The sequence below is a fragment of the Batrachochytrium dendrobatidis genome (assembly GCF_000203795.2).
Source record: "Batrachochytrium dendrobatidis JAM81 unplaced genomic scaffold BATDEscaffold_6, whole genome shotgun sequence".
Classification (NCBI taxonomy): domain Eukaryota; kingdom Fungi; phylum Chytridiomycota; class Chytridiomycetes; order Rhizophydiales; genus Batrachochytrium; species Batrachochytrium dendrobatidis.
In genome coordinates this window covers 915,015-938,637 of record NW_006281104.1, presented here as the reverse complement: position 1 = coordinate 938,637, position 23,623 = coordinate 915,015, and the positions used below count along the sequence as shown (strand labels likewise).

At 38.3% G+C, this 23,623-nt stretch overlaps 10 protein-coding genes across 10 annotated transcripts; 4 read left to right on the top strand and 6 right to left on the bottom strand.

The window, feature by feature from the left end:
• Positions 1-1,769: 1,769 nt before the first annotated feature.
• BATDEDRAFT_11775 (uncharacterized protein) lies at positions 1,770-2,854 on the bottom strand (the record flags this gene model as incomplete). Its single annotated transcript, XM_006678834.1, has 4 exons — positions 1,770-1,952; positions 2,036-2,171; positions 2,232-2,407; positions 2,495-2,854. 4 exons carry the CDS (start codon positions 2,852-2,854, stop codon positions 1,770-1,772), a joined length of 855 nt encoding a protein of 284 aa, XP_006678897.1.
• Positions 2,855-3,493: 639 nt separating this feature from the next.
• Positions 3,494-5,260, bottom strand: BATDEDRAFT_35127 (uncharacterized protein; the record flags this gene model as incomplete). Its single annotated transcript, XM_006679051.1, has 5 exons — positions 3,494-3,783; positions 3,857-4,124; positions 4,260-4,608; positions 4,735-4,896; positions 5,080-5,260. The coding sequence occupies 5 exons, from the start codon at positions 5,258-5,260 to the stop codon at positions 3,541-3,543; spliced, it is 1,203 nt and encodes a 400-aa protein (XP_006679114.1). The 3' UTR covers positions 3,494-3,540.
• A 1,024-nt stretch (positions 5,261-6,284) lies between these two features.
• Positions 6,285-7,280, top strand: BATDEDRAFT_25077 (uncharacterized protein; the record flags this gene model as incomplete). Its single annotated transcript, XM_006678946.1, has 1 exon — positions 6,285-7,280. The coding sequence occupies one exon, from the start codon at positions 6,285-6,287 to the stop codon at positions 7,278-7,280; it is 996 nt and encodes a 331-aa protein (XP_006679009.1).
• A 218-nt stretch (positions 7,281-7,498) lies between these two features.
• Positions 7,499-8,494, top strand: BATDEDRAFT_25076 (uncharacterized protein; the record flags this gene model as incomplete). The annotated part of the gene is made up of 1 exon (XM_006678945.1): positions 7,499-8,494. The coding sequence occupies one exon, from the start codon at positions 7,499-7,501 to the stop codon at positions 8,492-8,494; it is 996 nt and encodes a 331-aa protein (XP_006679008.1).
• A 623-nt stretch (positions 8,495-9,117) lies between these two features.
• BATDEDRAFT_11754 (uncharacterized protein) lies at positions 9,118-9,690 on the top strand (the record flags this gene model as incomplete). The annotated part of the gene is made up of 3 exons (XM_006678830.1): positions 9,118-9,260; positions 9,349-9,499; positions 9,598-9,690. 3 exons carry the CDS (start codon positions 9,118-9,120, stop codon positions 9,688-9,690), a joined length of 387 nt encoding a protein of 128 aa, XP_006678893.1.
• Positions 9,691-9,876: 186 nt separating this feature from the next.
• Positions 9,877-11,732, bottom strand: BATDEDRAFT_35125 (uncharacterized protein; the record flags this gene model as incomplete). The annotated part of the gene is made up of 2 exons (XM_006679050.1): positions 10,640-11,732; positions 9,877-10,528 (listed from the first exon to the last, which is right to left on the bottom strand). Exons 1-2 carry the CDS (start codon positions 11,719-11,721, stop codon positions 9,877-9,879), a joined length of 1,734 nt encoding a protein of 577 aa, XP_006679113.1. The 5' UTR covers positions 11,722-11,732.
• Positions 11,733-12,306: 574 nt separating this feature from the next.
• BATDEDRAFT_25073 (uncharacterized protein) lies at positions 12,307-13,381 on the bottom strand (the record flags this gene model as incomplete). The annotated part of the gene is made up of 3 exons (XM_006678944.1): positions 12,307-12,497; positions 12,576-13,048; positions 13,167-13,381. The coding sequence occupies 3 exons, from the start codon at positions 13,379-13,381 to the stop codon at positions 12,307-12,309; spliced, it is 879 nt and encodes a 292-aa protein (XP_006679007.1).
• Positions 13,382-13,428: 47 nt separating this feature from the next.
• Positions 13,429-17,699, top strand: BATDEDRAFT_88764 (uncharacterized protein; the record flags this gene model as incomplete). The annotated part of the gene is made up of 10 exons (XM_006679232.1): positions 13,429-13,472; positions 13,596-13,708; positions 13,816-14,180; positions 14,290-15,630; positions 15,730-15,921; positions 16,275-16,501; positions 16,613-17,024; positions 17,116-17,283; positions 17,372-17,458; positions 17,595-17,699. 10 exons carry the CDS (start codon positions 13,429-13,431, stop codon positions 17,697-17,699), a joined length of 3,054 nt encoding a protein of 1,017 aa, XP_006679295.1.
• A 208-nt stretch (positions 17,700-17,907) lies between these two features.
• Positions 17,908-20,764, bottom strand: BATDEDRAFT_25071 (uncharacterized protein; the record flags this gene model as incomplete). The annotated part of the gene is made up of 4 exons (XM_006678943.1): positions 17,908-18,165; positions 18,466-19,349; positions 19,495-19,764; positions 19,840-20,764. The coding sequence occupies 4 exons, from the start codon at positions 20,762-20,764 to the stop codon at positions 17,908-17,910; spliced, it is 2,337 nt and encodes a 778-aa protein (XP_006679006.1).
• Positions 20,765-20,991: 227 nt separating this feature from the next.
• BATDEDRAFT_88631 (uncharacterized protein) lies at positions 20,992-22,513 on the bottom strand (the record flags this gene model as incomplete). Its single annotated transcript, XM_006679149.1, has 8 exons — positions 20,992-21,122; positions 21,228-21,391; positions 21,519-21,595; positions 21,678-21,736; positions 21,829-21,919; positions 22,047-22,150; positions 22,348-22,406; positions 22,486-22,513. The coding sequence occupies 8 exons, from the start codon at positions 22,511-22,513 to the stop codon at positions 21,039-21,041; spliced, it is 666 nt and encodes a 221-aa protein (XP_006679212.1). The 3' UTR covers positions 20,992-21,038.
• Between the last annotated feature and the right edge of the window lie 1,110 nt (positions 22,514-23,623).

Sequence of the window (23,623 nt, the reverse complement as noted above, 5' to 3'; positions counted from 1 at the left end):
TTTCTGTAGGTGAATAGGCAGCTAGAAGGTGCTCACCACAAGTATACTAGAAGCCAGAAGTGTAAGCTGTCATTTGTTTATTCCCATAACACCAAGATATTTTTTTAAATATCAGTATACAGTCTGCCTCGTTGAAATCTGGACAAGCTATTACAAGTGTTGCTGCTCAATTAACTTGGCTCAACAACAGGTATATTCAAATATAACTCGGTCTGAGTGATGTACTGTATATTTGCGGTTGTTATTCATGTAAAATATATCACTAAACAGGGATGCCGAAATGCATATAAACAGTCATAACATGATTAATGTCAGTTTTGTGCCAATCTTACTGAACAACATTGCGTTTTCGGAACTTCTTAAAGTTGATTAGCCTTTCTTTTGGTGACCGATATGAAAACAACTGATGTATTTTGAGATGTTTAATCCTTATTTTCTTAAACTAGAGTTCAAACGTATCCAAGTATTTAGGATATAACAGAAATGGGTGCGTAGAGTTGTATTGACAACATCAAAACAGCCAAACCCAGTATCTGAGTTGTAATACATGAATCTGGTTTCAATCTTGTTAATCGTACAATGTATGGTTATACCAAGAGCATAATTTCGACTCGAAAAGGTAATTTCAGTTAAAACCCATAGGCTGATTATGTGTATCATATGATGGACGTTGTATCTGAAGAATTGATAATGTCTGTCGAGTATGCAGTTAATTCCTAGTAGAAATGCAATGAATATTTAATCATTGTATATTCTAAAGAAAAATAATCACTGCAAGATAGATACAAGTATTTTATTTTACATGGATACGGCTGTAAATAGAGCTAGTCCGACTAACCCCAAAAACAAACACTAGTGCCTTGAATGACAACTGTTTGAATATAGTCTAATCTTTTGAAATATCTAGTTTGAATCTGTATACGTATTTATAGAAACGTTGCATTAATCGTAGATGCCACAATAGTATGCATCTGAATCATTGACACAAAAGTATATCGCTTACCAAAAATCCTTTAGAGTTTATGTAAGATTTTAAAGTATTTTTGACTAGTCTATTTTTAACTTTATAAAACTCGACCTGATTATGCTTCATGTAGTTTCTGTACTGAATGTCAAGCATGCTAAATTTCTAAAATCTGTGATGCAGATTATGGATTTGAAATAGACTAGCACGCTATTGTAATCTCAGTTTAAAGCAAGTATAGTGCAATTCAGAGTATAAGCACAGTATCTGCTGAAAACCCATGTCTTGGCTTTTTTACTGTAAGAGTTGATTGTGTCCTTGCTTATATTGTTTAAATACAACAAAAACGATGCCAACTATCGGTAAAATACTATTTAGAACTCGGCCATCTGAATTGATGACTCATGTTTTAGATGTGTTACCGTTGCTACTGGTATTTTATGGGTTAGCCCTGGCTCTAGTTTTAATCTAATCTAATCTAGTATCACTAATATTGCTAGTATCATGTATATCATTTAGTATGTTAGTATGTTGGCATTTTGCATCCATCTGTAAAATGACCCATGTTGGCTTGCAACCTTACGTATACTATCTAGCTTAAACATGTTTATCTCGGAACGACTGCAGCAAATATCTAACAGTCTAGAGATTGTGCGTGACATAATCATACCTAAATAAGCCATGTCAATTGTACATGGCCCATTACTTTATTTCTGTTGTTTTCGGTTGTTTTCGATTGTTGTATTATTCACTCAATACTTGATTGCTTTGGCCATTTACAGATTGCAAAATTTGATTAAGCGATCTAGACTCCAAACTCGATGGTGATTGCACCATGCAAATCAGAAACAACACTTGCTTTATCCCCTTCTCGAGATCCCGCGCCGGCAGCAATATAAATTGGAATAAAATGCTCCACACGAGGATGTGCCTTTCGGTAAAAGGGGTGAGTTGTGACTTTGAGTAACTTTTCATTGCGCTCAAAAGCCTAATGAATCAAGCCACATTGCAATTTTGAGTGTCATCAAATTAAAACATAAATGACTATACCAACATTGAACTTACACTGACAGCATGTGTCACACCAGATTTGATTTGATTCTCAAAATCAAGGTAGCCTGGAGAGGCTGTAAGCGGGTTCCATGCATCACCATCTTGAAATGTATGGATGGTCAAACCACCAGAAATAATCAAAACATTCTCATCCCTATTCAACAAAGTGAATCAGCAGCTCAGTTTTTGAAAACGTGGTCCAGTCAAGTCTTACCGTAAGGGAGCCAGTGCCTTGCCAATATCCAGATGTTTCTCTGGATCCAAGCTGGCATCGATTGAAACTTCAATAATTGGGATATTGAAATCGTTGGGAAACATGAGTAAAAAAGGTACAAAGACACCATGGTCAAGACCTCGTCCATTGTGTAGTTTTTCAGCCTTGATGCCATTCTGGTTTCAAGCGAGTCAATAGCGACCATGTTAGATTAGCGGATAAATTATTGCAATAAACTTTTGAATCTCAATACAGTAATATACTTTGGTAAGCAGCTCCACTACTCTGGAAGATATCTTGGAAGACCCTTTTGATTTGAAATGCAAATTATACAATTGCTCAGGAAAATTGTAGTAATCGTACAGAAGCTCATTCTCTTCATTATCCATGACCTGGATAGCATCCTTGGTTTCCCAATGAGCAGAAAACACAACGATTGCTTTGGGTTGGTACTTTTCAAGAATATGAGGGCCATAAGTTTCAAGAAACTTGCGATGAGGACCCAACGGACCACCAACTTCACCGGGAGCTGGAGGTCTTCTAGGTATTTCCTTTGGCCAGATAAGGCCTGGAGAGCCATGCGCAAGAAAGATTGCAGGAAGAGTAGTGGATGGAGCCGACATTCGCTTTTTTAAATAGCTGTGCTAAAGACTGGATGACAATCATCAATAATTGCAAATCATTATATAACATTGGCATCATAAACCTATATCTGTCAAAACATACGTTCTTGACAGCTTTCTGGTAGAAATGTTCCAATTAGTTGCCAATTCTGACAACTCTAAGAAGGGAAAAATATATATTGACCTTGAAATATGTTTTTTATTGCCACCAAAACTTGTTAGACTTGAACCCAAATACCCTGCAAAGCGATTCGCATAAGCGAGCATAGGCCACATCATGGGAAAGTCATTCATTTCATCAAGCGACTGAAGATGCAAGTTAAAACCTAGATTGCCCACATATCGTTGGGAACAGGCTGGCCACACAATGCTTGTGGTCAAGTACTTGAATCACCACTGCTGGCGACAATTTCTCATTTATCTCCATTCTCGCCCTTTTTCGCTAGCCGTAATGAAATGGTGCCTGAAATAAATTGTCTTGAATTATGCATTGCTTTTGACTGACCCTTTATGTTGATCATCAAATTTACTCAATGCTTTCTGGTGCTGGGTTCAGCCATAGATCTCATCAAAGGGTTTTATACAAGTCTCACTGCTGGCTTGAATTTAGTCTCATGACAGATACAAATAAGGAAATATCAAAGCAGGCTTGCATACCCTTGTCATTTATTGAAAATGTAACAAAATCAAGCAATGAGTCCAAACAAACGCAGGCGGCTGATGCCACCGTCAGGATACATTACAACCCGAATATGTGTGCATGTCCTTGACTTGTCTTGTTGCTTCTCGAGATACTCGGGAGTGTCGAAAAAGTGTTCCTTATGCGCGCTCAATGGTGATCGTGGTAAAACTTGGAACCAATCAAGCTTTTGAGAAGCATCAGACAGTATTGTCACGGCATCTCCATCACACTGCGAGAGATCCACACCCTACCAATCAACAAACGTTAACATAAACAGTAAATTGTTGATTCAATGATGAATGAGATACTTGACAACATACTTGAATCTCGCAACTTTCGGGATAGTTCCCTTTGTAATGGTTGGTATCTACAACCACTGTTTGGATTACACCACGTGTACCAAGAGAAATAATCGCCCATTCAGACCCAGGCATCACAAGCATCCCGTCTGACCCCATTACGTATTCTCTTGGTCGCTGAGGGTTACGTGAGGTTTCCCACCCGTCAAACATGCCAAGCGAGCGAGATACGGCTAGTAGCTGTAGTGGCGAGCCGTAGTGAGCATTACTCCATATCAATGCCTTTCCTCTAAAGTAGACATGCGCAAGCAAGTTTAAAAGATAGATATATCAGCCAATTATCAAAAAATGCAAACAAATAGTCAGATCAGTAATGTCCAGCCACTAAACCAATCGTGGATGCACCAAACCAATAATACTTTACCCATTTGCAAGAGATCCAAGATCAATTTGGGATTTTGAAGACAAAGAATGCTTTACAGAAAGAGTAGCCCAATCAGGAACTACAGATCCATACACTCTAAGGCGAGCTAGTCCTCCATCAGGATGGATATTCACGCGTAAATGTGTCCATCTTTCAGCATGTTTGGCATCCTTGGAACCATCAGTAGCTGGAAGAGGAATGATATTGTGTCGTGTATCAGGATATCCTGAACCAAGTGGAGTGATGGGAAGAATTGTTGTCCATTCATGGGATTTAAGAGCAAGGGCAGCCTTAGTCTCGTCATCAGTGGCCTTGGATCCCATTTCGGATCGTCGGGGAGAAAGCACAACTAGTCATGATTTCCCAAGCAATAAATTGGTTGAACATCAATGCCCAGCATCACATATCTTTATAACCATGAACACACTGCCGATTTACAGATGATCTCATGATGGCATCAAAACCAAGATCTCACCTTGATGATCAGTTAAATTGGCAGCCTGGAGAGAAATGGCAGGAACGTTGTTTCCTGTAAAAAATGCCGTATCCGCATCAATTGCAACAATCTGACCAGGGAGTCCAAGTTTGATAATGCACCAATCGTATCCGAGAGTGCGTTTGCGTCGAGTTTCCCATCCTATAATAACTGTAAAGTTTAGATAATGCCGTCAACATGGAAACAACCCATGTCATCAATATGATGTAATTATACTTTCCATCCATCCATTTGCCTATACAACAGGTTTAAATATATGCATGCGTGAGTTGGGTCGTTCTATCATAAACTTTGTTGGATCCAATATTTGAGCCATAGACTTACCAAACTGGGTGTATTTGGATTCGTCCCAAATAGGATCAGTCTTGGTAATCATGTTTTCAGCAACAGCAAAAAAGTCATCAGTTGCAAAGAGGATCTTGCCGCCATTGGTGTCTGCAACTAGGTCTGGATAAGACTTGTAGGTATCCTGAGTTGGCTGAGAAGCGGTAGTAGTAAGTGGCATTGCTGAAAGTCGAACCAATGAAATACTACCAAGTTTGCAATAATAAAGTTGAATTCCTATATATACTCACAGCCGTATCCACGCAAAATGAAGCATTAAATAAAAGTGCCGAAATATATGATAAACAGCCAATCTCATGAAATGATGGATGCCAGTTTACTAGACAGCATTATGTTCTGTGACAAAGTTGAATGGGGTTTTCTGGTGATTGGCATGTATAGTTGCATTCCTAAGTAATTCATTGTATTGAGCTGTAGCAAATACTGGTTGAGGGACTGGTCGATTATCACTGTATCGCTGGTACTTTTGCTCCTCTGCGAATGTTCGTAAGAGCCTCTGTACATCTTCAAATTCATTCACTCGAGTTTCTGTTGATTGTCTCCTATTAGTAGTTCTTGGTGCTTGGTATGAATCATTGGAATCATGGAATCCATTCTCCGTCTTCTATTTGGGACAAGTTCATTTTGTTGTTCATCATCTTCTTGTTGATTGTTTTCAATTGGTATGGTCATATCCAAATCATTTGTATCGGGATGAGGCAAGTCAGGTCCAGATGACGAAGGAACAGCTTGAGTAATTGGAGGACTACGTTCTTGTAAACTGGATAGATTAAATCCAGACCAAGGAAAGTACAGGTTGTTTGATGATTGTTAATAGCAGGAATGGTCAACAATTGTTTTTTTGCTGTGGTCGAAAGGGAATTGTACTGAAGCATAAATTGTTCTGCTGTCATCACATCTAATTCTCTACACCAATTTATTAGTTTAGCAGCAGGTCGTCATTTCATAGTCGTAGTCGGACTCCATTTTTATCAAGAAGTTAGTCGTGGATATACCAAGACAATGAAATTCATATTTCAAATGTGAATATGATAAGAGTCTCCCATTAAGCATCAAGCATGAATCTGGAACAGAGACTCCTAATATAACTAACAAATTTCCCATTATTCTGTTTTAAGCTTTCTGACCCAGATTGTGGCGGTGTTTTCACAGAATGAGGTTTCATATTTCTTTCCTAAAATAAAATGGACTTTTCACAAACAAAACTGTTGCTCCAGCAATATTACAACATTAACAGTGAATACATTCCACAGCAAAGGGAGAAATCGAAATGGAAACCTGAAAACAACTTTGGTTTCTTGCTGGGAGTAATTGCTTTTGGAATGGCTACTCACAGAACTCAACTCCACAGCTTACTGGTTTCTAGGCAATTTAAAGACCAAGAGAACGCTTTTATCGACTCAATGTTTGACTATTATATTCGGCCTTTTCACAAGAGCTACATTACTGATTCAGAAATCTGCCACACTCCCTTCGCAGTTTCTTCAGGGACTCCATCAAGAACTAATTCTGCAGAAGATTTAGGTGGTGTGCCAGAAGAAAAGGAGTTGCTCCACAAGGATTTGAAAAAGGCTGTGGTCAAGAGGGATGTTGTTTGCTTGTTTTGTTGGGATACATTGGAATGCGAAGGCGCTCATATTATTGCTCAAAAAAATGTCCCAATGGCTTATGACGAAGATTCCCTATTCATACGAGCTGGAATAACACAAAAACACCAAGTGCAAAATGGGTTGCTGTTGTGTAACAAGTGTCACGGTCAATTTGACAAATTGAAGCGATATGTGGACGTTGCTGATGATAAGCTTGTGGTCAAGGTGGTCAACGAGACGAATGATACAACAAGCAACAAGCACAAAGAATGGAAGGACACTGTTCGGGTATTGAAGGGTAATCGTATGCTGTGGCAGGAGAACTGGACTGATATTGATGACCGACAATCAATGGAATCCAATGGAGAAATGGCGTTGTATTTCGTCCAAAACAACCCAACCAAATTACCAAACAGAAACGCTTTGGAATTCCACAAGACAGCCTGTATGATTTGGCGAATGGCTGGCGGTGCCGAAACAGATGATGAATACTGTTCGGATGATGATGATTTGGTTCCAGTAGACACTGCTGCGTTGAAAAGACGGTTTAAACTCCAAGATTCAGACGAAACTCTAAATATCGTTTCTTGACTTTTAATAAATGTAATGCTGTTTATATTGTATAATTTTAGTAAATACGATGCCATCGCTATTTAATATGAATCAAGTTAAAATACCAAGTATGAATCTGGAACATAGACCTCCTAATATAACTAACAAATTTCCCATTATTCTGTTTTAAGCTTTCTGACCCAGATTGTGGCGGTGTTTTCACAGAATGAGGTTTCATATTTCTTTCCTAAAATAAAATGGACTTTTCACAAACAAGACTGTTGCTCCAGCAATATTACAACATTAACAGTGAATGCATTCCACAGCAAAGGGAGAAATCGAAATGGAAACCTGAAAACAACTTTGGTTTCTTGCTGGGAGTAATTGCTTTTGGAATGGCTACTCACAGAACTCAACTCCACAGCTTACTGGTTTCTAGGCAATTTAAAGACCAAGAGAACGCTTTTATCGACTCAATGTTTGACTATTATATTCGGCCTTTTCACAAGAGCTACATTACTGATTCAGAAATCTGCCACACTCCCTTTGCAGTTTCTTCAGGGACTCCATCAAGAACTAATTCTGCAGAAGATTTAGGTGGTGTGCCAGAAGAAAAGGAGTTGCTCCACAAGGATTTGAAAAAGGCTGTGGTCAAGAGGGATGTTGTTTGCTTGTTTTGTTGGAACCGAAAATCTCTTACAGGCGCTCATATTATTGCTCAAAAAAATGTCCCAATGGCTTATGACGAAGATTCCCTATTCATACGAGCTGGAATAACACAAAAACACCAAGTGCAAAATGGGTTGCTGTTGTGTAACAAGTGTCACGGTCAATTTGACAAATTGAAGCGATATGTGGACGTTGCTGATGATAAGCTTGTGGTCAAGGTGGTCAACGAGACGAATGATACAACAAGCAACAAGCACAAAGAATGGAAGGATAATGTTAGGATGCTCAAGTTGGTTCGTTCTGGCTGGCAGGAGAACTGGACTGATATTGATAACCGACAATCAATGGAATCCAATGGAGAAATGGCGTTGTATTTCGTCCAAAACAACCCAACCGAATTACCAAACAGAAACGCTTTGGAGTTCCACAAGACAGCCTGTATGATTTGGCGAATGGCTGGCGGTGCCGAAACAGATGATGAATACTGTTCGGATGATGATGATTTGGTTCCAGTAGACACTGCTGCGTTGAAAAGACGGTTTAAACTCCAAGATTCAGACGAAACTCTAAATATCGTTTCTTGACTTTTAATAAATGTAATGCTGTTTATATTGTATACTTTTAGTAAATACGATGCCGTCGCTATTTAATATGAATCAAGTTAAATGAATCTGGAACAGAGACCTCCTAATATAACTAATGAACTTCCCATTATTCTGTTTTAAGCTTTCTGATCGAGATTCTATCTCAGATAAATGGTTGTTTTTACAACTTTGGACTTGTGACTGTCGTTTAAGAAAACTGAAGAAGCAATCTCAATGAAAGGAGCACTTAGTATGAGTCTGGCACAAACTAAACACCACTAATCTTTGCTCATACAACTGCCCTAATAACTCAAATCAAAGTTGATGCCACAGGCAATAATCATTTCAACAACATTCCCTAGGTTTTACTATGAGATATAGGCTAAAATACCTGATATCATTCGGTGCCTTATCTATACTACTAGCGTCGTGTCTATTGAATAAACTTCTAGTAGGAAATCACAACGAATATTCAACTATTTTATATTTCTAAACAGTTACTGCAAGATCAATACAAGTGCTTTATTTTACACGAATACGACTGTAATGCTTTGACTGCGCAATAGCTGCAGATCATCCGCTATCTCGAACTTGTCCCATATCTAGTCACCACTGGAAAATCAATGTCAAAGAGCCCAATTACAACCCATGTATTAGACACTGCTAATGGTGTTGCTGCGGAGGGTGTGCGCACAACTCTCCACGTCTGCAACTCTATTGATGGTCTTTCCGATTCGTGGACGGAACTTGGTAGTGGGCAAGTCCAGTCATTTTGCAAGAGTTTGATTATGATTCCCTTTTATAAAGCTCGGCATATTATTTACACTCATTTGTTTTGATGGATTGGATTTTAGATCTACTGATAAGGATGGACGATGCACACAGTTGATGCTCCAAACTAATGGGACTTACCATACATTGGTGCCTGGAGTATATCGTCTGACATTTGCCACCAAAGACTATTTTGCTAGCAAGGGTAGCAAGTGTTTTTTCCCATCTGCTCAGGTATTGCAATCTGTAGCAGCTGATTATCATTAATGGCTCAATAGCTGCTGATCTAACTCGACTATATCATGATATGCTTGAATGTTGTGTGATTTTAGGTCATTTTTGAAATCTCGAATCCCCCTCAAAACCATTATCATATTCCACTGCTACTCAGTAATTTCTCATATTCGACTTACAGAGGAACTTGAAATCTTCATTGGTATCAGAATAAACTCTTGGCAGAAAGTCGCACATATTGACCATGTGTTAATCTACGAGATTTGCATACCAGAATTTGAGACGCTTTAGAGTTGAATAAAAACATTTATAGTGCTCAGTTATTGATATTGTCTACGTCCATCAATGAACAAAAGCTTTGGATATGTTGCTGCCTTTTATTGATTACACTTTTGTTTAAGCAGTAAAACTTGCGATCGAGCCTTTGCGCGGGCAGTCATTAACTCCCGAGATGTTCCTGGCATCTGACTGAATTCAATAGCATCAAGTACATCAGCAACTCCTTTACCGTCTTCACCTTCTCGAACCATAGCCTCGACCAACAGCCCATAAAATATTTCAGTATCAAACACCAGATGGGTCTGTAGGTTCTTGGCGTGTTGGATGTATGCCAAAGCACCTTTGATATCTCCAGCATTTTTAAAAGCTAATACGACTTTACGATGAGCAGGAATATGGAGTTTGTATCCCATTTTGACACACTCTGCAAAAAGAATCAAGACTGATTTGGGGTCTCCAGCAGTCACATATCCTTCTGCAATTTTGATCAATGCGTTTTTGAATATAAATTTATGTGTTTTGGCTGCAATTCGAATATCAAAGATAGTAGATGGTCGTTTTGATTGCACCGCAGATCCAGAGTGAAGTGTGCCAATGAGCTGATCGTGTCGAATAGCCAGCGGACCCAGCATTTTAGATATAGCCAGCAGGGCTCGATTATGGCATGTTTCCGGAAAAAGCAGTGCTTTGGAAAAACATTTCCATACTGCGTTGCAATTACCGAGTCGAGCATATGCTACAATTTCTTCACTAATAGCAAGAGATTCCACTTTAGAGCCTAGTGGAATGGTTTTGCGTTTAGCACCATGCTCACCTATTTGTGAACTGGCTGTAATGTGTCCATATGGTGTTCCATTATACATGTCCGATAATGTGTGTAGTGCCCGATTATGATCGCCCAGTTCATTGGAAATGACTGCATCGTAATACATAAGCAATGGAGTGACTTGAAATCCCAGTTTGATAGTATTAGGTAAGTAGCTGGAGATATACTGGTCTAGATACACTCTAGCAATATCATGCTTTCCTTTATCCAGAAAAAATCGACACAGGATCGACAAGGCTTCTGAATCCACTGCGCGTCCAGACTGTTGCAGTGACTCGAATACTGCCACCAAAGCGTCTTCGTCGTCATTCATAGCATATGCTCTTGCAATGCTGTGGTAAGGACTTGCCGATTGTTTATCAATTAGCAGGTGCTTTTCAAAATAGGCAAGACCAGTAGATTCATGGCTAAAAATAGATGCTTCAGAATGTGCAGCAGCCCGAATGTATGCTTTGGAAAGGTGGCCGATGGTCTCTAGCGTTTTAGTCTTGATTTGCTTTTGACGCATTGACTCTAATAAAATCTCTAAAGAGTCAATATCACCTTGATTGGCATATATTTCAATCATGTAAAAGTAGGCGCTGTCAGGAATATTTCCTTTATGCTTGGCTTGATTGTCTAGCATGATTTCAAATATATCAGCTGCACGTTGGCACCGTTCTGCAAAAGATAGCGACAGTGAGCCTGGAGTATTTTTCATTGCAGCACGCATAAACCATTTAAGCTGAAACGGTGTGAGTAAAGCTAAAACGGATGAATGAGTGTGCTTGATCCGATCAAAATGGATTAATGCGTTTCGATAGTCACTGGCTATAATACTACGACGAAATGCAGCGATTGATTGTGCTGGATCTTGCTCAAGATTAGATTGATTAGGATGGATCTCATTAAGGGATGGTGACAACATCTTGTTTTCGATGGTCTTAAAGTCAGAGTGTGTGGTTTCAATAGCATCTGTACTTGATGTTGAATTTGATAAAGTGCAACGAGGTTGAAGATAAAGACGTTGTATATATTGCTGTCGATTATTTCCTGTTTGTAATTTGGCAAGTGCACTTGTAAAGGATAAAACAGAGTTTCTTCGTATATGAAATATTCGTGCTGAAAGGAATGTCATATTACTGCATGATGGCACAGAACGCAAAGCTTGTTGCAGAACAGAGCAATGTTCAAGACTGTTTATGAGATTTACCATATCTGTCAGCTCAAACGTTTTCTTCAATTCAAAATCTGTCATTAACATCACGTGGTGTTAATGTCATTTTACAATTGTAAAATGGGAGTTTCTTTATATCTTGTAGTGACTGATTCCAAATAAACAGTGATTGTGTTTGCTGTTTTTTTACTGCAGATCGACATGATCAATTCAATAAACACGACAATCATCATATAATATTGTCTAGTAAATTGACACTCGTTGTCCGAGACTGTTTATATACTCTCATATCCTTGTTTAGTGTTTCATTTTACTGAATGCAGCTGCCATATATATGCAGGTTTATTATTGTGTGCATTGTTAATCAAGTGACTGAAATCCTATGTTGGATGAATCTACTATAGCAATTTTAACACTCCCATTGGTTGTTTGGGCATATGCAATGATACTGATTAGCTGGTCAATCGTTGGGAATGAGTCTAATGCACTAGAAAAGCGTGTACTATAAGTTAGAATCGTTACATTGAATGAATAACAAACTAAATCTTACTGAACACCAACTACTGCAAAGTCCGGCGTTTTCCTATCCGATTTTTTAAACTTTGGAAGTGGTTTGTACACATGCCACAATATACAGTTTCCAGTACGATCACCAAGCCAAGTACAAGGAGATTGTGGTGAAGATGGTTCATACTTGATTCCATTTAAAGGATATTCCAGTTTATGATCTAATACGACTGTAATAATGTGCAGATAGTATTGGATAGTCATTAATACGATTGTAGTAGACCAGATAAAAGTAAATGACAACATACCAGCTGATGATCCAATGAGTCTGAAGATGAGCTGTTTGATAGATTCCCACCATGAGATTTGACGTTTAGAATGAGATTGACTCTTTAATTGTATTCTTTCTTGCTTATGCTTCTGTAGGGTTGGATTATACTGCCCATCACAACGAAACGTATAGAATCCAAGTCGTTTAAGATATGCGTATACTTGATATGCTACCAAGGGAATCTGATGAAGTTCGTTTCCAAGCAGCAATGAGTATGCATGTTGAACAGTGACTCTACCTCCATGCCATTCCAATACCAGAGCACCTTGATCAATCAAAAATAAGGTTTCTTCGGGAAGCAACATGATCTTTCCAGATGGCAAGGCTTTGCCAATGCTTTTGAAATGCAGTCCTTTGATTGTAGAGACTTGTGCATGAGGAAACTTGTATTGCAGACAATCTGATTCTAGCATCTCTTGGTCTACCCATGAAGCCAAACAAAGTTTAGATCTATGCTTGTTAATTAGAATGGAAAGACAGTCGCAGTGACATTCCAGAACCCATTGTAATGCATGCTCAAGACTCAGTCTAAACATTCAACTACACTTGATGGCTGCAGTGCTCATACCTTGGAGTACGTCGTTCTACAGAAATAGTCTGCAGCATGGCATGATCAAACCTTTGCAGTTCATCCAAGACATCAAATGAATGGTTTAAATCAATATGTTTGCTGAGAAAGGGAAGAAACAGACGATAATCTGATGCATGATCGATATCTTCACTATCAGTACTGTGACCAGAAGATGAATGTTCGCTGCTATTGCATTCCGATGCTCGAGTCATGTCAAGGTTTTCGAGTAAATTGAAAAGTTTCCTTAAATTCAACTAGCATGACTGGTCAACTCTCTCTACAAGACTCGGCTGCTCCAAAGAGGTTGGTTGACTCGCTATTATTCTTACAACTGCTTGACATGCTGTTCTGTCGTTTCAAACCTTACAGAATGTTTTGACTTGCTGCCAACCTCGTAATAACTAATACCATCACAACTACTTTTAGGAATTCACTGATTACTTCTTTTTTTAAACCTGCTGCCATCATCGATCTTACTTATTCAGATCCTGACTCAGAACCTGCTATATTGATTCAAGATAAAAGCAAGTGCGACTCTGGTAACCATGTTGACTGAGTAAATCTGTAATCTATTGCTTTTCTAATGAAATTTCGTTGTGTATATATTGCTATTTCTACCTATTTCAATATTTTGAATAAACTTTAGTATTAAACTCGACTCAATCCTGGACTACCATTCGACCTACTCGAAGTAACCAATCCTCCACAAAACATACTTCTGGAATTCCTGTGGTAAATCGATCATCCACCACCATTAAAAGCTCGTCAAATACTAAAATCGCTGCAATTTCTACTCAATGTCCGGACGATCTAACCGACCCTTTTGCTGCTCCAGCTAAATCTGCAAAAATGGCATCCAAGAGTCAATCTACACTCCTTAAATCAACTTCTACCACCGCTACATCTCGATCCCAGTCGATCTTCACCCGTAATACCATAAATACAAGATCGAAAGCCAACCAAACCACTCTTGGTCAACAGTCCAAAAAATTGCATTCATCAATACAACATGTAAGAATGACTTGCTTTTTTATTTGTACATTGTTGGTTTACAACCGGACTTTAATCGACAAGCTATCGTTATTTACTAAAACCCTTTTTTTGAAATTTGACCATCTAGCCATCTAAACTACCAATATTGAGCAAAAGTTTAGTAGATGAAATAACAACTGCGTCCCAAACAACCACAGCTTTTTCAAAAAAACAACCAGTCACTGAACAGCACGCTTTGCCAAAATCTAAAATGACTTTGGCTACTAAAAATAAACCAGTATCAAGCGCCAACCACTTGAACGAGAGCACCAAGGATTTAGCCAATCGATTAAATCAAATACACCACAGCGATTTGTTGGTAGAAACAGATTCCGCAAAACCTTCAAAAACTTTAGTTCATGCACGTAAATCACAAGAAAATACTATTCCCAACTCATTAAAATCCATGGGCTCACGTAAACGTGTTGCTATAACTGTTCAGCTTCCTGCAAAATACCCCAGTTTTCAGGTTCAAAAAACTGCTTCCAGTCCAACTATCAACGACCTTGAACTTTCATCGGTTCAAAATGTGAGCCAAACTTGCTCTTTTCATGGTGAATCAGATCACTCGAGTCTTACATCGCATTCACCAAAAAGCTCAAATAGTAATTTATTTCTTGAAAAATCATCCCATGACTCACCAGATACGGTTACATCAAAGACCTTGTCAGCTTCAACAGACACAAATACAGTAGGAGATGTACCTTTTTTAAAATCTGTATCAGCTGATATGTCTGATCCCCAGTATCCTACTCTTGATCAAAACGAATCAACAGACACTGATGATGATGATTTACTCGGGTCAGTATCTTCTGTCAAGAATCTACCCAAGCGCAAAACACATGTAAAACTTGATGAATCCGATAATACACCAAGTGGGCAAGCAGAAGGTAGCAATGAAGCAAATCTCCCTGTTGCATCTTCAAGCGAATCGTTGACTATACACAGTTTGTCTAATTTTTCTAGTAAAGCATTGCATATAATCGAAGATACAAGCTTAGAATTTAACCCTGATCCGATCGATGATGCTGATTACTTGCCTAAACTCAATGGCGTTGTTCCAGTTGCAAGTCGTATAACACGCAGTGCTGTCTTCAAATCCACTGGAGCTCATGTTCATTCTCCTTTACTTTTTGATAAAAAAGAAATGACTAGTTCTCAGTACGATCTGTTTTCTAAAAAACAGCTGCAAAAATCCATGGCATCTATAAATGATTTGGACGCATTGATAAACCAGCAGCTTCATAGAAAAAACACAAACTCCAAATATGTGTCAATGTCATGGCAGTTACTATCCAAAAACACTACAAAAGACTCCAATGTAGAATCAAGCACAGATATAACAAACGAAACCTTTAATCATGATATCAAACATATGGACTACAACTCTGATGAGGAAATAGACACCACGACCAGTAAAATCTCCAAGGTAGGGATATATTCCACTGCGTTATCTGTTTTGATCACGATTGGGATATTTGCTATAACAACTTTTTGTTTCAACTGCTTTTTAAACATAACCATATAGCTCGCTAACGCCGTTCCAGTATTACCACCGCGTGAGGATGCTCTGCTGATTTCTCTGTTTGAAGCCAATAGCCTATTGGAGCAAAATCTTTTTTTAAAGCTGCAAACTTTACTAGCAGGAGTGAATCTTGATGGACTCACACTTAATGAAGCATTTTGGTTTGTAACTGACATGCGGATTTTTCATATAAAAGTAAAGGCCGGGAAATGCACTCGGATAAATGTTCTGACTTGGTTGATGCAATTTGGTTAGTATTTTGGCAGTTGTACCATTGCCTATTTTTAAAAACAATTTGTTTATCTTGATCTAACATGCAATTCTGAATCAGCAACCGTTGTAAATGACCAAGTACTGCTAGATAGGTGCTGCAAAACTATTCAATCAATTGTTGACATTGTTTCTCATGTAAGTTTTATGTTGGTATACTCAACTTTAATGAGCTTCATTTTTGAAAATGATATCATGATTTTTCGATTTGAGCAGGATTGACATTGTACCTTTATACTATATTTTGAATGTGATTCATCAAATTTGACTTTAAACAGCCCTTACGAGTAGCACTCCCATCTTCTTGGATTGAAATTTTAAAATCATTGGGAATGCCCTGTGCGTTTAATGAATCTTATGATACTTCTTTTCATGTTGCTTCGTATGTTGAGTATGTGCCTTTGGACGAGCGTGGCAAAACCAGACATCCGCCGCGGGCATTTATATCTCAAGAGCATTCTATTCGCTGTGTATTAAAATCAATGGCATATATTGTTGAATCAGGGTAAGACTAGAGGATATTCAAACTTGATCATGGTTTTTGGTACTGGATATTTACTTGCTGTTTATTTAAATTTCAACTATTTTCCCTATTTTGAACTGCTTAATCATCTAGGTTTTTGAAAATATCGTTGAAACAGCGACAAAAATGGATCAACTGTATTGTTATTGCTACTTTAGATTGTAGATCAAGCCCTTTCTACAAAGAAGCATCAGCACTATTTCACCACCTTGTAGCTACATGTCCGCGTTCTGAACTAAAAAAGCTATGCATATTTTTTGATTTGATGGGATCTAGTATTGTTTCTTCTGAAAATGGCAAAGAACAATCTTTATCCACAATTTCTAGTAGTTTACTACATCAGCCATCCGTCAAATATACCGGATTTATTCAGGCAATCCAGTGTTTGTCGTTTATGAGTATGAATAGTTTTTCTGAACTAAAAGTTTTGTGGATTCTCCAAAATTTTGGACTGCAATTGCTTGATCGGATATTGAATAGACATGAATCTCGCGGCACTTTTGAGGTATGTAGAGTGCTGATACTGACTGCAATGTGGTGTTTTTTTGATGAGTGTATTCTAGCAGACGTTGATTTTTGATGATGTAAACTACTAGTATACGGACAGTGTAGAGTCATTTACTGATGGGATGAAAGAAGCGTTGAACATTCTTCATCAAGATTCACTGTTTTCAAAAACATGCACTGATTTTACTCGACTGGCATGCGCTTCTCGAATATTAGGATACGTAGTAGTTGGACGAACCGTCATATCAACCCATTTGGTGAGCTGGTCGTTTTTTTGTAATGATATATAGCTAGAGCTATAGGTTTGACTAATGCTTTTGGATATGGTGCTGATTTAAATGACAGGATTTTGCCAGTGATTTTGCCAAAACTGTGCGTGTATTACACAACAACATAACCGATTCGCGTGCTATTTCTTTAGAGCGAACCAAGGTATACTTCAAACCTGTTCATTCATACTGTTGTTCCTGTTTTTGAGTGTATAGGTTGGAGCTAGCCTTATACTTTTGAAGCATTGGCTTTTTTGCAAAACCCTGTTCATTAATGATTGGTACTATATACTACTTAGGCAAAACACGAACTGCTGCACCTTTCAACTTGGATCAGGCTGGTTATAGATGCATGTTCAACTGAACGTCAGCATAACATTCGCGATTATTTTTCAAGTAAATAAAAAATGTGCTGATTGTTGAATGACTGCCTCGGTCTTTTAAATTGTGGAATTTGGAAACCAAACCCGCTATGCCCAATGTACGACCATTCATAATCCGTATCACATTTTCAAGTCAATCAGCGATGTTGATCCAACACTATACGACTAATAAATAAAATAACGGTTGCTTTATTTTTAGATGTTTTGAATAAACTCCATTTTATTATCTTCATCGATGATGGCCATGCTCGTCGTCTACCACATTGTCACAATCAGAATCGTCTTGACCTTTTCCAAGTACGCACACACCCATAACAATCACTGCAATCCCCAAAATAAGGCATATCAAATTGATGGTAGAATACACACCAAAAGCGTCCAGATATACCATCGAATTAGCTAATGACAGACATGTAAAAAGTGTATAGAATATAGGTATAACAAGTACAGGCAAACAGTAGTGTAGGGCTTTGTTGAGAGAGTAAAGCTAAATTAAAAATAGATCCAATCAAGTTGTAGAGTCAGTTTTAAAGTTTAGTGAAAGCAATCACATGGTATTAGCAAAACAGTTGGTGTCAAGGCAAGCAATATACTTGAAGAAATATAGTTAGGGCAAGCAAGGCCAACAGTAAAAATGAAAAAGCGCCTTGAAACTGGTTGTTTGAACCAAAAATGGACATCACAATCAACTCCACACTGAAATGTTGAAAACATAATATTTAGATTAGAATGACTTGACATGGATATCCCATCATTTCTTTAAAATATTGTAGATATGCATTTAAACTTGCCCGCTTTTTGTAAGCAACAGAGTCTCTGATGCTGTGATGCCTCCAACTATTGCATATAAAACACCAACAAGCGACGTGAGTTGGCCACGCTTCACTTTAATAGTGACAGATCGCATAGAAACCGAGTCTCGCAGCGTATTACGCCTATGTATACTTCCATTCAATAGCGGTCTAGTTTCATCTGACGACATATGACTAATGGATCTACCATATCGCCGTGAAATGGACCCAACGGGAGTAAAATGATCTTGGTGGGTTGAAACGACGGGATCCAAGGTAGAAGAGTTGAGTAGCTCAGAGTTAGTTACACCACTATTCACATTTGTAGAAAGTCTGGGGGATGGTCCACAAAAAATGCTGACACTTTTATCGCCTTGATGGACATTGGTATCTGTTGGAAAGTGATCCAAATCATTGATGGAGTCAGATACAGTCATACTAGGGTGAATTGGAATGCTGTCCATCTGGGGAGAGTCTGTCCAACCAACCCGCCGTTGCGATGAAATAAGCTCTGGTGTAATTTCTGCTGAAAATATAGGTTCAAAACGCTTGAGCTCAGGCATGCTTGTAGAGGATACCAATTCTCTAGATGCAGAGCCAATTTCATTTTCCGGCAAGGTTTCCGATTGATTGCGTGTAGGTTGAGTGTGTTGATATAACTGAGGTGATGGAACATTAACAGAAGTCAATTGGGATGCTCCATTCAAAGCTGATAATGAGGATACGGATGATCGTGATATTAACGAGCGCATTGAAAAAAGATTAAATTCGAGGTACTTTATCAGAAAAAATGTACAAGAGACCAGAATAAGTTGAACAGAGAAATATGCAATGAAAGCCGGCCTTGAGTACAGTCTAATAAGATCTTCAATAGATTGTCCTAAATAAAGTTATACACGGTTAGCCAATGAAAATCCATCAATGTTCAAAGTAAAAACACCGACAGGCACTTTCAATGAACTCAAAACTATATCGTATCAATACCAATCCAAATTAAGCGGGACACATCAATCATTTCAACTTACGACTGTCAGGCATACTCGAACCAAACGTACTAACAACTGCGCAGCCAATAACAATCAAAACTGTCCCAGCCCAATCATACCGAGTGATTCGTGTTCCAGCAAAAATACTAGAGAATAGAATATTGAAAATAAGACCAGCCGATCCAAGAGGAGCAAGAATAACAGGAGAAATAAATCCAAGAGCCACCACTGATCCAAATAGTTGACAAATTAAATACAAGGTGAATCCTGTAAATATATGGAATAGCATCAAGAATAAAAACAGCCAAACTAGTCAGTATATAAATAAGGCATTAAATTAAGATCCAATTACAATAAATTCAAAAGTCAGCAACGTTGGCATACAATGGCCAACTCGAATACCGCACTTGCCTAGATACCATTGTGTACTGGCATATAGACTTCTCCACAAATGTGATCGCTCTCGAGTCGTGAGCATGCGCTTCCCAGGAGATGGTTTAGATTGCAACAACAAGACCAATATTTCGAAAATACTCATTTCCTTGTTGCGTGATATGGGCGATGCTAGCATTACTGGAGTGATTGCTGATGGTCGCGCTGTAGATACATCTGCAGATGTGGTATCTACTGCATCCACATGATTCTCTCTCAAGATACTAGTTTCTTTGGGAATCATGACCGAGTTCTTGCATGGCTTGTAAGCCATCTGAGATATTCCAGATATTGCAAGTTTTTCATTAGAGTCCATTTCGTCAGATGTAAGGCAAGGAGAGGATCCAGCAATGGAATCAGGACCCGATACAGGTGTAGTTCCAGCAACTGCAGGCGGCATCAAGTTAATAGCTCCTCCACTAAACGATTCATACGTGTCGCCCTGTACAACCATCCCATTTCCCTCAAACTGGCCTGGAAGTGGAGTTGGTGAAGACCGCATGAATGCAAAGTCTCTCCCATCCGTAACAGCCATACCATCCGACACCGACTCACGGAACAGGAACTCATCTTCTTCAGCATCCATGTACAGACCAAGTCTTGAATCTAGATTCCCAAGAACAGAGTAGGATGCTGCACCAGGCACAGTTCCACCACCTTCTGCCAAAGAAGTTGGACTGACCATTGCATCCTCAATGAATATCAAGCTATGACGAGACTCTGCAACCAGGTTGATCTCTCGTTGGGCCTTGAGAGCCAATGCTTGCAGGTTAACACCCAGCGATGACAGGCATGCTGACAATAGAGCTACAGAAGCTCCAATCAAGAAGTTGGCTAGATGAGCCTTGTCTTGGTCGTCTTTTGTAAAAAACTCCATCTCTAATTGAAGAAACTCGAGTTGAAGCGTATGCAGTTTAATCAATACTGGATGTTTAGATGTACAGATAATAGAACCACAGGATGCTGTGTAAATAGAATCTGGCTTATATCGGATCCCAACGACCAGCAATTACAAAAAAGAATTCTTCAGTTGAGCGGAGTTGATTGTTCTAAACACTAACTCGCCATTCATTCATATTATATCAAACATGTCAATTCAGAAAATAGATTCACTCTGGCGCTCGAAACTGTTCCAAGCGTCGATTGACCTTTTATTCAATCGTGGTGTACACTTCGTCATGATAATAGTACTTGGGGATGATATGGAATTCTGCTAGATGGAACCCAAAGTGTTTCTATTTCATCAAAAATACGATTTAGTAATCTTGTGCTTTAAAATCAGGACTCGGCAGCTTCAAAAGTAAACTGCATGAATACGTAGATATAAATGAAACCCATACCAGCAAATGTGCTTGTTCGGGTGTGAGCGTAGCTCCCTTTTTGCAAATGGTGTATGGTGATGCCAACTGAATAACGCCATTCACTAGCATTGTAGGCATACCAAGACTACGCAGATGCGGCTCCATGTTGTTAGGAAAGTTTAATTCACCACGCATCACTGGACCTATTTTTCATTAAGCAAATTGGTGCAATCCAGCATTTGATGTTAGCAATCCAATTGAGTCTGGCCAGTAAACTATCAAGCAACTTTTTCATATTTCAAGTGCAGTAGAGTCTTGGCTGGTACTTGCCTTGGGGAATGATGATCTCGCTTTCAGCAATCGTGCCACTTCTAGCATAGTCGGATTCCTTTTTTCCTTCAAAATATCTATCAATAAATGGTAAATCAAAGCGAATGGTAAGCGTACAGATCACTCGAGTGTTGTACATTGCAAAGTGAAAATAATTACTTTTTTACTTCTTCTGGAGTAGAGTTGGTAAACAGGAGACCAACATCACCAACAAGTTTCTAAATGATCAATTCAGCAGACATTCCATTCAATAGTGTCAGTATATTGTATCAAAGCCCCAGTTTAAATTTGAATATAAAGTTCAACTTACCAAGCTCAGCTCGCGCAAATTCAACTTGTATTCAGATTCTTCAGTTGTGCCCAGAGCCTTGGCCATCACTCGATTGCGTCCAAGAAAAATTCTAAATGATGTCAAATAGCATTTCAAAACATTAGAAATGGAATGCTGAACGTTAAGCCCTTGTACTATTTTGGGCATGCCAATACCAGTCCCGTAGCTAAATATGTTCAATAAACCAAATATTTTACCTGCTTCCGGACCAGTCATTGCGAACCTCTTTGAGATAAACGTTCCGCATGTTCATAACCTCAAACACATAAATGTATGCATATTTATCTACAGACTCTCGAATCTATTATGGAGTAATTCAACGATTGGATGATTAATAAACTTGAATCTTGGCAGGTTTAAAAAAATTTGATATGCAGAGCGGAAATATATCCATCAGTCAAGCAGAATAAATGCAATTGCATTTAACAGTTGTGGGATTCATTAAAACTACAGTCATGTTTTTGATGCTGCTCAAAACAAATACATTTGCAATCTAACCTCGTTAAACAAGTTTTCCTTTGCAGGCTTTCCTTTCTTATCAGCTTTGGTAAGATTGTCTAAAACAAAAAATAATTCACAAGGTCAGTGATCGAAATGTAAATACAGAATACTAGTATAATCATGCATATGCCGTACAAATCTTTGATCTCTTTGACTTGGGCATCTTGTATAACTATAATATAGAAAAAGAGAATATTTTCTTTCAAAAAAAAAACTGCTCAACACAAGCGATTGCATAGATCACGTGAAATACAATTGGTGTTTTGGATATGCAAATGCATTTATTAATTCCCTTCACTTATTAAGCACGCTTGAGGTGACCAAGAACAACTAGATTTCCAACTTTCATTTGATGACAACTTTGAACTTTTCAACCAAATGAATTGGTCTCTTGATAGATATAATGAATCGTAAACCTGGTTTACCAGGATCACAATCAGTGTTGACCACTATTCCTTCTGCACCATTTAGTTTAATGTTTAGTTTTTTGAATCAGGACGATACTATTCTTCCATTTGATTATGCTCAAATACTCCAGTTCATCCTCTTGTTGATTCCAGTTACTCAGTTTGTCCATAGTAAAACCAGCTTTCAAACCACGATAACTCTCCTCCAATCAACGTTATCTCATTGATACTGGTTCTGTTTCTTGTTAGAAAAAGCAATGGAATCCTTGATTGGAAAATAATATTGTAAATCAATTGCCTGTAATGGTTTACTCCAGCAAAGTTGTCGCTTATTATGAACTATGACGAGAAAACGTTTGATTTAGTCGAATCAAATAAATGTTTAGATTCTAATTAGAATCCAAATTGCCAGACTTTTCTATCTTGAATGAATTTACCATACATTCTGGTAGATGAAATCTCATCGACTTTTGAATAGTTTAGCCAGGAGTCTCGCCTAAAAAAACTGGTATCATTCGGTGCCCTACATATACTACTAGCATTGTCTTCTCGACCCTTGACGAAATTGACTGATCTTTTGTACATTTGTATAACTGAATGAATGCTTACATTACAATTTAGTAAATCCTATACTTGTTCAATGTCCAAACTCTTAAAAAACAAAGATTGAATGACCAACATGTATAGTTGCATTCCTGGACTAGGACGCGGATGTATGAGATTAGGATACACAAAGAGAAGTTTTTTTGAAACAGGTGAAATCAGTATCTGGATTACAATGAGTTTTGCAATCATACAATATACGAGTATTATCAAATGGAGAGAAGTTTAAAATGAGAATTCCAGTTCAAAACTATAGTTTAAAA